The sequence below is a fragment of the Gamsiella multidivaricata genome (genome assembly GCF_025024155.1).
Source record: "Gamsiella multidivaricata strain RSA 2152 chromosome Unknown BC939scaffold_17, whole genome shotgun sequence".
Classification (NCBI taxonomy): Eukaryota; Fungi; Mortierellomycota; class Mortierellomycetes; order Mortierellales; family Mortierellaceae; genus Gamsiella; species Gamsiella multidivaricata.
The window spans coordinates 278,453-294,106 of record NW_026251725.1 but is presented as its reverse complement, the minus strand read 5'-3'; the positions used below and the strand labels follow the sequence as shown (position 1 = coordinate 294,106).

At 49.5% G+C, this 15,654-nt stretch overlaps 5 protein-coding genes across 5 annotated transcripts; all 5 read left to right on the top strand.

The window, feature by feature from the left end:
• Window positions 1-3,159: 3,159 nt before the first annotated feature.
• Window positions 3,160-5,624, top strand: BC939DRAFT_475221 (uncharacterized protein; the record flags this gene model as incomplete). The annotated part of the gene is made up of 3 exons (XM_051558479.1): window positions 3,160-4,653; window positions 5,188-5,200; window positions 5,422-5,624. 3 exons carry the CDS (start codon window positions 3,160-3,162, stop codon window positions 5,622-5,624), a joined length of 1,710 nt encoding a protein of 569 aa, XP_051414472.1.
• Window positions 5,625-6,388: 764 nt separating this feature from the next.
• Window positions 6,389-6,791, top strand: BC939DRAFT_85588 (uncharacterized protein). The gene has a single exon (XM_051561950.1). The coding sequence runs from the start codon at window positions 6,471-6,473 to the stop codon at window positions 6,693-6,695; it is 225 nt and encodes a 74-aa protein (XP_051414471.1). The 5' UTR covers window positions 6,389-6,470; the 3' UTR covers window positions 6,696-6,791.
• Window positions 6,792-12,118: 5,327 nt separating this feature from the next.
• BC939DRAFT_386633 (uncharacterized protein) lies at window positions 12,119-12,418 on the top strand (the record flags this gene model as incomplete). The annotated part of the gene is made up of 1 exon (XM_051551822.1): window positions 12,119-12,418. A coding segment is annotated over one exon (300 nt), but the record flags the coding sequence as incomplete, so codon positions are not given.
• A 997-nt stretch (window positions 12,419-13,415) lies between these two features.
• On the top strand, window positions 13,416-14,531 carry BC939DRAFT_491248 (uncharacterized protein; the record flags this gene model as incomplete). The annotated part of the gene is made up of 3 exons (XM_051559482.1): window positions 13,416-13,867; window positions 13,971-14,107; window positions 14,233-14,531. Coding segments are annotated over exons 1-3 (651 nt in total), but the record flags the coding sequence as incomplete, so codon positions are not given.
• A 538-nt stretch (window positions 14,532-15,069) lies between these two features.
• BC939DRAFT_444798 (uncharacterized protein) lies at window positions 15,070-15,506 on the top strand (the record flags this gene model as incomplete). The annotated part of the gene is made up of 1 exon (XM_051554735.1): window positions 15,070-15,506. A coding segment is annotated over exon 1 (215 nt), but the record flags the coding sequence as incomplete, so codon positions are not given.
• Between the last annotated feature and the right edge of the window lie 148 nt (window positions 15,507-15,654).

Genomic DNA, 15,654 nt, shown 5'->3' with positions numbered 1-15,654 from the left:
AAGAAGGACGACGAAGCCAGGGCCGAGAGCAATTGAGGAAGAGAAACAGACACTCACTCACTTACACTCTTTAGCATACCAATACTTCAGCATTGCACTGACAATAGAAGTGATAGAAGCAATGGTGTAGCCCACTCATCTGCCTTGGTCCTCCTGAATTTCACGAAATCTCTAAGATACTGCGGCAATTTTTCTTTCCAGACGCGCGTGTTCAAACGCGCCCTCTCTCTGTCCATTATCGTGTCGAACAATGGTCCTCCGTGTTGACGTCACTTTGGTGTTTATTCGGGTCAGGGTTGACATATGAAAGTGGACATGGACATGGCGATGATGAAGGACCATGACCCGTGGTCCGCCTGTGTCTTCCAGACTTTGCATTAGCTGCGTAGTTTACTGGCAGCACAAACACAGCTACCTGTATTTCACACAGCGTATTTTCCTTTCTTGTGACACATCAATGGATTCCTTTATCTTCGCGAAATGTGTTGGGGAATCCGCAATCCTTTGATCCTTATCATTTTCAGAGTCCACAGCAAGTTCCCCTTCGTCTTTTACACCATCTTTTTTTTTTACGCCTCAATTGTGGTGTTAGTCGTTGTGGGATGGTTCGGAGTGTTTGTCGTACTATGTTGTTTCAACATTTTATGGAACGCGACTTTCCCAACATTCACCTGCAGCCACTCCCTTTTTCAAGGGCGAAGGTGTACAAGCGCCATAGGTCTATATGTGTCGGCGGTTGCCCTCAACTGGTACTGTGCATGACACTGATTATCAAAACCATAAAAGTGATCGAGATGTCCTATGCTCTTTACATCTTGCACACACTCTCTCACACACACACACTCACACAGGGGTAACGACAACGGATGTAGATGAATAGACTACAGCATATACTAAGGCTACGAGGACACGATGCGCAAAGTGCGCTTCGAGAGAATATCGTAAGTACGCGACGCTTACCCAAACACACAGCAGCATAGATGAGCCTCGGCAAGGAGAGGCAAGAGAGATTGTTGTTTGGTCCAGATGATGAATGCACCAGGGCGCGTGCGTTGGCATCAGAAAAGAAAAGAAGATGCGCGCTGAGTGAATTGAATACAAATAGACTACTTTCTGTATTGTAAAAAGACAATTGTGAACTCTTGCGCAGATCTGGTTTTCTTGTATGTTCCACGTATGCTCATCACCCGGACAATAAAAAGAACAATTGCTATGCTTTTTCTCTTCTCTGCGCTCCCTCCCAGTGGTCAGTGGGCGCCTGAGCACTTTGGAGTATAAATATTGTCCGGACTATACTGAGTAACCATAGAGGTCACCACAGCGTCCAATGAGCGATAAGATTCATGTGGCCTGTTCTCCTTGCTACAAGAATTCTAGCAGGGCTGGGTAACGCAGACCTTTTTTTGCCAACGTGGACGGGTCAGTGGGTCATTTCATAGGGCGACTATGACGATGATGAATTTTCCCGATTCTTCTTTACCCTGCTGGCACATGACAGAGCATTTTCCATGTCAGAAGTACGCCCAGACCAAGCATTCTGATCCGCCTTGGCGAAGGACGAGGATGGAAAATAAAATATAATTTGTGGCTCTCTATAAGAATGTTTTATTTTGAAGACGGGAAATGAAAGCATCAATTGATGGTAGCGAGGTATAATATAGTAGGGAAGACGGGTCGGTATAGAGCTGTAATGAAGAGGGCTAGGACCAGGAGCACAACAAAAAAAAAAAAAAAAAGAAGTGCGCCGGACCCGTCTGGCTCTCATGAATGGTGCTCACTTATTGCAAAAACGATCATGGATGATGATCGCCGTGGAGCACACAGACACCTGGTGCGATACATAGACATCCGAGGAGAGACGAGACGGGGTACAGAGCGGATTGTGCTCTCATCTACAGTTTCGTCCGCGCCCTGCTTTATACTTACATCATCAGTGCCCGGTTGTTGCACCAGCGCACGATCGAGCCCGTGTGTTTTGACGTGAACAATAATATAACGAAACACAACATGGAGTCGATTACTTTTAGTTTTGTCGTTGTATTTTGTGGTTCATTGCGATCGATTTGCCCGTTTCAAGGGCAACCAAGTGCTTGTTAAGTACTTTTATATATCGTGTAGACTATCGTAAGGTCATGGCGCCCCTTTTCACTTGTTGATTGAGGATGCAGCTGGAAAAGAAAAAGAAAAGGCTGCAGGCAGTGTATGGCGATATATGGGCATGGGCGGGCCAAAATCAAAAAAAAAAAAGACAGGCTGCAAAATCAATTGAAAATAGTCGCGGTATGGACGGAAACTATAATAATACCCATGGACAAGCATTGCATGTGCAGATAATGGATTTCTTTTGTATGCATCTCCCTTTTTTTCTCTTGTCGTATCTGGTCATGTTTATTGCAGTCCATCTTTCTCGCCTCGTCTATTGCTTCCCTTCCTTCCTGGACCCCGTCTTACTTACTACTCTTACCCTTACTTTGTTCCCTCAGTTGCATGCATAGATCTACGTGGTGCTGGCTGCTGCTACTTCTTTACGGGCTGTGTGTAGAGTGTATGCCTGTTGTATCCTACTCGCCCATGCAACATGTTGGCCCGACTGAAGTAGGCTGATCGTAGACTAAGTTGTATATCGACTATATTGACTGCGTTGCCCATCAGAAATGTGCGAGGAGGTTGAATGTGTGCAACCAACAAACAAGGGACAGGGCATGGACTAGACTATGTAGGCAGGTGGGTGTAGGCAGGCAGGCTAGCAAACACACAAACATAAACACAAGCATATGATTTGCATAAGGACCTTGACTATCTATCACACTCTTTTTACCAATTCAATTCAGTTGAATAATAAAATAGTCCAAGGGTACTTTTCCACAGGGCATGGTTGTCACTTCCCCCCGTCCCTCCTTCCCTTTCCTTCAGTTTTTCTCCTTCTTCTTTCTCATCAATCCCATCCTCCATCGCAGCATCCTTGCATTCACCATCGCCATTCTTTTACTCCTTCGATCCTTCTCGTCTTTTTCCTCTTTCCTCTTTCTTCTCTCTTCTCTCTTCTCTGTTCCCTCTTCTCTCTTCTCTATCCACTATCTACAAGCCAGTTGATCCCATTCCTCACTCTTAATTCTCCTCCTTTTATCGATATCTTAGCGCTCATCCTTTGCCACCACCATGTCTTCTTCATATAAACCCTCGTTCCACATGCACCAGGCCCCGTCTCAGGACGATAAGCCCTGGCTCAAATACCCGGACGCCTCCTCCAACGGCCACAGTCGCTCTCTCTCTCCCTTGCAAAAGTACCAGCCCAACAACACCGGCACCCTGGATCAGCTGCTGCAGTCCAGATCCCATCACACCCACCACCCCAGTCAATACCACGCTACAGGACGCAAGCGGTCCTCTTCTAGACTGCACGGCAGCAGCACCTCCAACAGCAGTAACGCGTCCTTGCCCATGTCCCTCGTCAGCAACAGCAGCTGCGACTCCCTCGGCCATCAATCTCATTCCACTTCGCACTCGCATACGCACGCATACTCACAGCCAGACCAATTTCAGCAGCAGCGACCCTCAGCCCACATTAGCAGCAAGCCAAGAACCCTCTCTGATGAACTCTCGTTTACTCTGCAGAACAACGACGACTGCAGCGACAGCAATATCACCAATGTCAATATGAACATGAACACAAGCCAGACCAACAGCGCGACCAACAGCCCCAGCATCCGTGCCACATACCCCTCCCCAATCACCCCCTCGGATCTTCTGGGTATCCCTGACCTCTCTGTATCATCATCTTCTCCTCAAAAAAGCGACTCTGGTGGTTCCAAGCCGCGACCCTCCCCTCTCTCCATCAACACCAACTTTACTAACACTCCCTTGGCCAGCTCCGCCTTCGCCTTTCCCAATGTCTTGTCAGAGGGCCCTGCTCCAAGAACACCTCCCCTGCCCCGACTCTCCCACAGCTCGTCCCACTCTTCATCTGCCTCGACTTCGTCCTACTCAAATTCCTCCTCTCCTAGCTCCATTGCGCCCCCTTGCTCGGCGCTCTGTCGCCATAGTCATCATCACTCGCACTCGCATTCGCATCAATCGCATCATCGCCGCCCTCACTGCAGTCATAATAGACACCGTCATCACCATCCCTCCTGTAACCATCATGGGTCTGGCCATCGTCACGGTGCCAGGTCTGACCGGGCCGCCAAGGGATCACACCGCTATGATATCCCACACTTCACTCCGGACGATGACGATATGCTGAATGCATTTGACGAACCAGAACGTGCTCAAATCAATGATTCATTACCGGATGAAGCACCGTTGACGATGAAGGCCGATACCCCCTCCACAGCTGTAACCATCGTCGGAAGCACCCCCACGTTTGGTATCAGTGCGTTCAGGGAGCAAAGGGACCGAGAGGAGAGTGCGCTAGACTTGTGCACGGCAGAGCCTCCCAAGAAGCGACAGCGGTCTGCGGCAGCGGTGCTCCTTGGAGCCGCGGTCGAGACCGTCATCTTCACTAGTGCTGTGGCCCTGTCAGCATACCAATTGCTCACAGGCAAGGGCAAGCAACAGCTAGAGTCGACTATGACCCAGGTGGATGAATCTGCGGTCGTCGAGGAAGCAGTTTCTGAAGGCCAAAGCGAGTCCTCATCAGAAAAGGTCGTGGCTGTAAGTGTATAGGGGAATGCATGTGTATGCTCTGCACGCCATGATAACCACATCTACATGCATCTAAAATAACTTACTGATCCCGTAATGTCCGCCTCTTTTTTTTTTATTTTCTTCCCGTAGCAAATCAAATCTGCACCTGTGAGCATCCCGTCGCGTGGAACGCGACCTCGAGGCAATTCTGGGCTGCTCGGGAAATCGCTGCACCACCATAAATCCAAGCATTCGAAGATGACTTCGTCCTACAGGACGCGTCATGGGTTGTCGACCTCACTTCCTCACGCGTACGGGCCCGACACGGAACATTTGCGAGAAGGGATCATGATGCCTGAACGACCAAATACAGGAACCGAGGATAATGATGAGCAGTTCCTGAGGATGGAGGCACAACTCACGAGTCTAATTGCCGAGGGCAAGCGTGCCTTGAACAGCCGCATCCCCATCTTGAGTGAAGCATGAAAGCTCTTTCCTTCATTTACGTAAAAAAAAAAACTAACAAAAAAACATATTATCATCATACTTATAATTCTGTAGTTTATGCATGAATGTAAAAATAAAAACTCTTTCCCATAAACCACTTCCATCGTATTAGACGCGCATCCATGGTATGCTTTTTTTCTTTTAACCTAACATGAACATCCAATTAAACACTGCTCCGTAGTTTCTATTCTTTCATGTTTGACACGCATGGTGACATCTGACGGTGAGGATTGTGCGAAAGTGGAGGTGGGTGTTACAGTCAACGCAATATGATAGTGCGTGCATTAGTCTGGCCTTTTGGCCCTGTCCCTTATCCTCCCTATTTCTGTGCACCCATGATCGTCTACATGTACACCCTCGTTCGCATTCCCTATTTTTGGCGGCAATCGCTATTTATGCGCATAGACGCGTGTGTTGGCGGCGAAGGCAAAGTTGAAAAAAGCAATGGTGTCATTCCCTTGTTCCTTACGCTTTCTCTCTGCCTCGACTGAGAACGTCTCGTCATTGGGCCATATTCTGTTGATTCCATATGCTGCTTCGTCGTGCTGTCTAGCATGAGAGGGCAACATGTAAACTCAACCGTGCCCAAAAAGTGGAAAAAGCGACTGCGCCATGACCTCTCCTCTCTTCTGCCTTCTCCGACCTATATGTATATGTTTTTTGTTCAATTTTCCATGGAAGAAAAGCGCGAAGGTTGTGATGAATGACCCTCGACGCGTCATTTGTATTTTTGTGGTTAAAAAGAAAAAGGAAAAAAAGGAAAGGAAAGGAGACATGTTATATGAGTAAGAAAGAGTTGGGAGCCCTGCTCTGTCGTTTGTCGTGAGAAGACAGGTGGGCGATTCATTTTTCCGATTGGTGGATGATATCATGGACGTCTATTTGCAGAAGACTAACTTTACGCGTTGAATACGACGAGGCCTTATTGCAGTCTTTCACTCGCCTCAAAGGCTTTTGTTTACTCCATGTTCAAGCATGACTTCGAGATTCTATTGGCATCAAAAGCAGTTCCCAAGAATGCTCAGAGAGAGTATCGGCCATGGATCGGAAGGCGAGATATACATACACATGTAGTTCAGCATAGACTTTGACGAAGACCCTCAATGATGTCAAATAGCAACTTCATGCGAGTAAAGCTATCAAACATCCAGTCAATTCGATATGACTTTATCGTCAATGGGAGACGTCTCCATCCAGAATATTGGACATTAGCATATCCTTGTTCATTTTGATACGCGTCGTGCGACTATTCAAGGTTTGCCACGGGTTCGAAGTTTGCAGTCCTTTACATCCTGGCGCACATGCTCTAATCAAGAAGAACGAAGTACGGTTGTGGAATGTTTAACCCAGCGAGCATTGGAGACGTCCAGACAAGTAATCTTCGGTCTACGTACGTGCTGTCTTGGTTGTTGAAAGTGCTACTGGCCCTTGGACCTGCTAGCGCTCGGTGCCAGTTCCCTATTGAGAGAGAGGACTTGGAACTAATCGACAATAGAAAAAGTGTCTCGGTACACTTGTCTAATAAATATATCCAGAGCTACATGGGCGAATGCTGGAATTGAGGAGCATGCAGTATGAAGTTGTTGTTCACTTAGAGGGTGCGCAGTTAGAGAGGGCATGCAACTAGAGAGGGGTACTGCAGGCACACAATCGGGGAGTTATTCGCAGGATTTTCTCTTTCTGTCCGTGGAACATTTGCGGGAGATAAAATATCTTCCTCCCTCCTTCCTTTCCCCCCCCCCCTCCCCCCCCCATTTGCTGTGGCATAGCTGCTGCTGCTGCTGCTCATCTGTTTGTTGCGCCTTAGTAAGGGTATGGGCACGGCTAAAAAGATGCTTCGTTATGCCTGTGGCACCAAAATAAAAGAATACACCCGCCGGTCTCTGTCTCGCACGGCCGCAGTTTGATCTGTTTTCCTCGTCTTCTAGTCTCAGGCTGAAGGTGCCTCGCCCTGACCGCATACGTTTCGAGATGATTTAGAGCCCAGATCAGAAACAGTTCAACAACGATTGTCAGGGGACTTTGTCCGCGTTGTCTGCAACAGACCTGCACTCCACAGCAACGAGCGGTTTTTCTTTCTTGTATGTTTATCCTTTTGTACGATGGAAGGTGTTAGATTTGATTCCTTGTTGCAGATTACGATAATTCACTGGGAACAGCGAATTATTCGGTAACCAGGGGTTTAAGGACTGGATGAATCAGAGTCCAGTCCAATCCCAGTGGACCAAAAAATCAATCCAATCGATTTGTAAATTGAGGCCGATTTGCTTAGCACGGACATAGACCATGGCGCGACAACTCTCCTCGGCCATATGGTCATTCCTCATTCGCACACTTCACTTCCCACACCACACTACTGTAGTAGACTAACGATGTGTCCATCCAATTGGTGTCTTGTCGCACATTTATCATCCTCTGATCGCATCGTTCCCTCACTCCACTCCACTCGCTTCTTCTTCCTCCTTCTCTTCCTTTTCCTCCTCCCCTCCTCTTCCTCAGTGCCATCATCCACACCCCTCGTACAAACACACTCTTCGTCATCCCTCCTACTCCCTTTTGTTACAGCATAGCATTTTCACACCCTCTTCTCCCTCACACTGGTCCCGCTCAATATTTCCCTCTAACGCCTTTCCTCCAACGCCATCCTTCCCAGTTCCCTCTTTAACACCTAACACTTTCCTCCTCAGTTTCTCCTGCAGTGCGATCTCCTTCCTTCTCAGTTCCTCCTTCAGTGCGTTCTCCTCCCTCTCCCTTGCTCGACATTCCATTTTTTTTTTTTTTTTTTTTTGCATTCCGCCTCGCCTTACGAAATCAAATACAGGAAAAAAAAAATGACCTCACTGAGCGCTAAGGAACCACGACTGTCACAGGTGCTGCCGATCATCCACTGTGCGGACTGCGGACAGGATGTTGAGTTCCGTAGGCTGAGCGAGCATGCCTGCGTGGCTCCACCACCTATGCCTGTCTTGCCACTCTATATCTCTTCACGTAAGTTTCGCTTTTTATCATTATTATTTTTCGCAGTGCAAGCAGTGCAGTTTAAACGTTAGCGAAAGCGGTGGTTCTTGAGGGGGCTACACAGGACAGGGCAGGACAGGGCAGAGCAGGGTGTGTATGTGTATGCGAGAGTGTGAGCACTTGGGCAGCTGGACTCCTGCTATGGGTGTGTGTGTGTGTGTCTTCAGGGACCAAGTGAGGGCGTGTGCGGGTGTGCGAAGGACAGACGGAGGTATTGTATTTGCTAGAGCACCATCAGAAATTATTCCGCCGAGACGGGTGAGACAAATGGACCGAGCGGGGCGCATGGACAGCAGCCGCGGCAATCTTGTCTGCAGTGCTACTACGAGCTATTCTTCAGCTGGTTGCTTATAAGGGAGCATGTCCCCCTTGCTCCTGACTCTCTTCGCTCCTGTGCCTTTGAGTCTTTCACTTCCCCCCCTACAGCCCTGCTGGCCCCCCCAACCCCTCTCTCATTCCCGTTCTTTCCTTTGGGAGTGTGCATGGTTCCCTTGCTGCCAACAAACTAACCCTTTAATCAAAACCCTGTTCAACCCGCCCCCCTTCCTCGCTTCTGATTCGCGGTCTCCTTTATTACTTTACCACAAAATGGATACATACGCATCGAATGCCCCGCCTCTCTGGTGGCTGTCCTTGGCCACTTCCGCACACGTAGCCAGGAAAGGCAAGTCCTTCGTCTTTTATAGCCTCCTGCCCGAAAACAAAGAACCTGCTGCTGTCTAGTGTCTAGTGCCTGGCATCTAACACTACACTGACTTTTCTTTTGCAGGGTCACCAAATGCGACACATTCAACGTCTCCAACAACGAAAAGCGGGTCCCCCCTCGTGCCAGCCATCAACACCTCCCCACTCTCACCAATTCGCTCAGCATCCGTCATGGGACGACATCGGCCGGCCCTGCCCTTCCTCGAAAAGTATTCAAAAATGAAATCTGCTTCCGCACCAGCATTACTCTCTTCCCCCATCAATCTCAGTCCTACAAGTCCTCAGGAGTCGCCGCTGAGCGACAGAAACACCACACCTCTCACACTCGACAGTCCGCCTCTGCAGCTGCTTCCACGCGACCAGATCGATCTCCTCACACCAAAGTCTTCCATGGAAACAGGTCGTAGTTCTTTGGATAACCGGACGAAAGAGTTGACTATGGAGACGGTTGTGTGCAACTATCCGATGAGGCCACGGCCTCTCAGGACGATGTCACAGCAGCTGCCGATTGTGCCTAGGAAATCAGCAGCACGTACGTCCACGTTTGCGGGACGCGGTCTTGGTATCACGATGGAGCCCAACAGGAGGGATACAAGCCAGAGCTCGGGATTGGCATGGAACCCAAGAACGGAGTTTGGCAAGGACCGGGAACGGGAGCGCGAGTGGGAGAAGAGCAACCGATCTACGACTGCAGTTGTCGACAAAGACAGTGAGTCATTATCCTCAACGACCGCCGATACTTCGAAAGGAATCGGCCGTGTGGCCCCTGCGGGCCTTGCGGTGACCCCACTTGTTTTGGCGGAGATGAACAAGAATGATCTGTCATTCGAACGGTCCTCATTGGATACGGAGCGTTCTGGATTGTCAGTGGTCTCGGAAGGAGAGAGTCCAAGGTCTGAGAAATCCGAATTCCAATATCCAGTTAATATTGCTTCTTCTGAACAAGAGCAGCACCAAGAAGAGCAGCATCAAGGACAGCACCAAGAAGAACAGCATCAAGAAGAGCAGCACCAGGAAGAACAGCTTCAAGATGAGCAGGAGGACTTGGAGCGTCTTTCTTTCTCGTCTGGAGAGCGCAGCCCGCTCGACTTACTGTCAGCATACGGCACGCCCTCGTCTCCAAGGTCTAGTGCAGAGGAAGAGGAGGAGGAAGAGGAAGAGGATTTACAGATGCTGGAGATCAACGAGACCAAGGATTACCGTCCACCCACACCGCCAGAGTCGATTCCCTCAATATCATCACCGCCTACTCCTTATGGTAAGTATACAGTATAGACCAGCCAAGTTTATCAGGCCTTTGAATTACATATCATGCCCTTTTTACTTATGTATATGCTCTTTGCGTTTAATAGAGCACTCAGTCAGAGGATCGATCGATCTTTCATCACGACGCTCTTCAAGGCAGAGTTTAGATCAATTCGAGGCATTGATGAAGGACCTGCTTCAGGAAACCAAAACCCTGCCGTCCTCCTCGCCACGTGAGGTGACACATTCACCGCTCCCAACGTTGGTTGAGAATGTCGAAACCAACAGCGAGACCACGTTTTCTGAGGCACCTGCACCAGCAGTTGACACAGAGACTGTTCGTCGGTCTGTTGATGTCCGAACCCCTTCAAGTCCTATATCTACGGCACCCATTCAGCCGAAATCGAATCGTCGTGCTGAAGATGCTAGGAGTTCTTTGCTTCCAACGCCCATTCAGCCGAAATCTGCGCGGCGATCGCAGGATATGCGGAACACGCCCTCGCCTACTTCGCCTCAGTCAAGGTTTGCGGCACGCCGATCGGAGGATATGAGAAGCACTCCCTCACCAACCCCTCTTCAACCACGAGCAATCCGTCGTTCTGAGAGCATGCGCGTCTCGCCTTCGCCCATGCGCATCTCACCATCGCCCACCACACCGCCGCCAAAGGCTGCTACGCGTCGATCGGATATGCGTAATTCGCCTTCTCCGACATCTCCTCAACAGCCACAGGCGACTAAGGGGGCAGAGGATGCTAAACGCGCGACTCCTCTAGTAGCTATCCTGCCACAGAACGGTCATCGTTCGGAAGATATTCGAAGATCGGCGTCGCCTTTGTCTGTCCAACCGCGTAGGCCCTTGTCTCCTTTCTCGGTCCAGCCCCGAAGGCCCCTATCGCCGCAGTCTCGCAGGCCCTTGTCGCCTCCTACGGTCCAGACAAGAATGCTTTACCGCGCGGATGACACCAAGAGTGCTCCACTTCCCGTCCCACGCGATGCACGACGATCGGGCGACATTCAACGACCACTGTCGCCTGGAACTAATCAGGCACGGCCCCTTCGCAGAACGGATAGTGCAAGGAGTCCACAGACCCTTGCGACGATCGAGGTCAGGGACGCCCGTCTTTCGGACGGTATCCGTAGGCCGACCTCGCCTGCTGCTGTTACCCAGACGAACGTGCCTCGACGCACTGAGGCGGCCCGTAGACCGACATCGCCTCCTCCAGGTCAGGGCAAGATCATGCATCATATCCGAGAATTCCGGGCGTCACTTTTGCCGGACCCGGTTACGGTGAAGCGCGGACGTTCATCGGAGGACCTTCGCACACAGCCGCAGAGGGCTCAGGAGCCGGAGAAGGAGGCGGCTCGTTCCTCAGAGGAGGAAATTCGTCAACAGCGATTGATTAAGGAGCAGCGCGAGAGAGTCGAGCGGGTCATGGATCGATTGTATCGCAGCGAGAAGGTCGAGGTCCCCGAGAAATCTGAGAGGCGGGAGCAGTACCGTCCCAAGGACCTTGTTCGTGAGCGCAGTCGGGAGCCGATTCGTACCGAGCGCGTCGAGAGCACCCAACGGCTCGAGAACGTCAAGAAGGTGGAGAAAGTGGAAAAGGTGGAGAAAGTCAAGAAGATTGAACAGGTCGAGCGTGTGGAGAAGGTCGAGAGAGTTGAGAAGGATCGTCAGAACGTCCGGGATCGCGAGCAATCGAACGCACGCACTGCACGCAGTCGGTCGGCGAACGCTCGTAGCGGGAATGAGCGTTGTGTGGACTGCAACCATGATATCTTGCCTTCTGAAGTCGGGGATTCGATCACGATGGCGTACGGCAGCTACCATGTGGATTGCCTGAACTGTGCGAAATGCCGTTGTCCGCTCGGAAGCTCCTTGGAGGCACATGAGTACGAGGGTCGGATCCTATGTGAGGATGATTTTGTGAAAATGATCTCGCAGGAGATCAAGCGGCCGCCTCGTCGTCGGATCTGTGCTGGATGCGAGGCGCCGATCCTTCCGGTGGAGAAGATTGTCTATGCGCTCGACAAGCCTTGGCATGAGCACCATCTGTGCTGCTACCATTGCCTGAAGCCCATCAAGCAGTCGCTCGGACATATGGAGAGGAATGGGCGGGTGTATTGTATAAAGGACTATAAGGACCTGTTTCTGCCAAAGTGCAGGGGATGCGGGTTGACAGTGGAGAAGGACGCAGTGTGCGCGCAGGACGGAAGGCTGAAGGGCAAGTGGCACGCGGGATGCTTCCGGTGTGGGACTTGCAAGAAGCCATTCCCGGACAAGAAGTTTTATGTGTATAATGAGTCGCCGTACTGCAAGAGACACTACCATCGGCTGAACAACTCGTTGTGCACACGGTGCGATGAGCCGATAGAGGGATCTTGTGCCCAGACCATGGAGGTAAGCAACCTGAATGAAAAAAAAGAAGATAAATGAAGAATCTGTTACAAGGAGTACGCAGCTAACCAGGGTCTTACTTATCGTTTGGTTGAATGACAATTAGGGATGGAGGTTCCATACAAAGTGCTTCTGCTGCTCGATGTGCGGCAAGCGCCTGAAAGACAACTACTACAGCCACGAGGACCAGACGTACTGCGAGAAGGACATGTTGTACATCATGCGAAAACAAAACGTCCAACTCGAGCGCAGGATGACCATCTACGGCGAGATCTGAGGACAACCATAGTCGACCGTAGTCCTTTTTTGTTGCCGTCATGTTCATATGTAAAATAGCGGAGTATTCTCCATGTGAGTTGTAACCAACCGATTCTAATAATAATAACCAGTTTTGTACTTTGTTTGTTATGCCCATGTCCTATATTGTGCTCAGCTTTAAAGATGTTCCTACACGGAAAAGAAATGAGTGAACGGCTCCTTGTGCTTGTTACTTTTGTTGTTGTTGTTATGCTGTAGTTGTTGATGTGGATGCGAAGGAGGATGGCGGACCAAATAACTGCTCTCAGTTCCTCTGTTTCTTTCTTCGTTGGCTCTCCAATTTTTTTTTCTTTTCTATCCCACATCCCCACATCGTCTCGAAAGCATAAATTGGTTGTAGCACAAGCAGCACAAAAAATTATGGGTGCAATAAAACACAAACAACCTATCCACCGATGAATGGCGGGTATCAAGTGGGTTCTTCGTCTTGAGGTCTGAACGGATTTCGTCTTACGAGAGCAGCATGCGCATGTCAAAGAAGAGCCAGGACGGATAGTCGGCGATGCATGAGAATGGGGCGTAGACCCTCTTTCGTTTCTGTCTTCTTTACGGTGTCGAGTGCTCATTTTTTACGCTTCTTTCTTTTCTTCATTGTCAAAGGACATTCGGCAGTTCCTCCTCCTCTTTCACACTATCCGCTTTAACGACCCCTTCCTGCTCCTACAAGCATCACTACCACCCATCCTCATTCTCTTCCACCTCCTCATTCCTCACCCTTCATTCCCTCATTTTGTCATTCATCTCTTTAACGAGCCTACTCTTTCGTTACAGTTCGCTTTCTTCACACTTCTAAAATATACACATTTTTTTTTAATCACTCTAATTTTCCCGAAATGAAGTTCGCCCTGAAGACATTTCTCGTAGTTGGGATTTCTTGCCTCCAACAGCTGGCCTTTGCGCAGACTACAACTACGACTGCAGCTGGAGGATCTGTCCCTCAGTTCCAGAACACACCAGGCGTTGTTGTGCAGACGCCCTACAACGGGATGACTGTTAGCCAGGGCACGTTCATGTCCATCTCAGCCATCCTCTCTCCCAGTCGACCCATCGGTAGGTCGATGTAACGACCTGTTATACCCCCCCCCTACTCGCTGTGTACTACGTGTTTTCTGACCTAACCATGTTTCGTTGCAAATAATAATAAAAACAATAGGCTCTGTGAGCGTGTCGGTCGCAAAGACGGATGGGTCGGCCAACACGACGGTGATTGACATCAAGGGCGTTGGTATTCAGAGGTTCCTGCAGTTTTGGGACGTCAACACTGAGCTCTTTCCCATTGGCGAGTATTATGTAAGGAACATCCCCTCGGGCATTGTGTCTTCTTACAGTGTATCAAAAAGAAAGAAAGAAAGAAAGAAATCCGACCCTATTTCATAGATGCTAACAGCATAACTCTGCATGTACATGTATGATAGCTGAATATGGTGATCACACCCAACACGACCGCATCAGTCTCTCCGACTCTTCCGACGACGACCTTGGTAGCCAACGGTTCTACATCGATACAGGCTGTTGTCACAACGACGAGCGCCACGGTACCGGCTCCGACAGCTCCTGCGACAGGAACCCAATCTGTGTACTACTGGCGGGGATTGATTCGTGTGATCGAACCACGATCGAAGACCTCGACGAGCGCTGCGGCCTTGGGACATAGCGCTGGCGCGGTATATAAGGGAGGCCTTGAGATTTTGCACAAGATGGGTGTTGCGTTGGGAGTACTCGCGTTGGCGTGTGTGGTGACACTTTAGAACTCAAAGCTAGAGTGTCACTTTTTTTTTTTTTTTTCTGATGCGTCCTGGAGGAAGTGTTGGGTTAGAGAAACAATAAAGGCTTTTTATTCATAACGCGCGTATATATGCGATATATAATTTGCGCTTCTTTCTATTATCCTATTGATGCTGTACCATGAATTGGGACCGGTGGATTCTTATGGAGAGAGGAAGATGTACGAGGAAAAAAGCGGCCATGAACAGCTCCAACTTGAGAAATCTTGTTCATGACCTTGCTGGTCTGGTTTCTTTAGGCGCAGCGCCCGAGATTGTGATCCTGCGAGGTCGTTATCGACATCGTCGTTGTCTGCGAAAGAGTGAAACGTTGAGGAAGGCGAAAGGAATTTTGGCCGTGGTATAGAGCAGGAGTGTTGTCGGCCGTTAAAGAAATAAGCGCGAGTGGGCCCCGGGTTAAGGATTCATGTCAGCATCCGATAAGAAAATCTAGACTAGCGCACAATGGTTCGATCTATGAGGCAAGCTATATAGTAACGCTGTCGCGGAAGATGGCGAGCGCGCCGTTTTATTTGCTTTAAATTAGTCCGTCGTGGAGATTCGTCATAATGACGGGTTTGGTCGCAACATGTCTCGTGCTTGGAATCGCCTCTCTTTTTTTTTTCTTTGTAGTATGTCTAGTCTGCAGCTTCCTATCAAAATTCTACATGCCCTTCAATTTCAATGGTCCACTCAGGTATGCTGCTTTCGTTTGTTCCAGTTGGTACGCGTTATCCTTGCAGGAATATTGTTATATAGTCCACATCAAGGTGGTTGTCGTTAATGTCCAGCACCACAGTATGCGCTACGGCCACGGCCATGAATCGAGCGACTTGATAGGTGAGTTGAGGACAAAGAACACCATCGCAGCTTAATAGTCATCATAATAAACAAGATCGGCATGCGGTGCCTTCGCCTTGAGTTGATGAACCAGTGCAGCGGACGCTTCAGTCCTTCCGATGCTTGAAATTTCGAGGTTTATATTCAGTCACCCAACAGGGTTCGTGTTCTGCGGTATCAGATCATTCTCTAAGTGTTCCAATGAAAAGTTGCTGTAGCTGAAATCGAGAATTT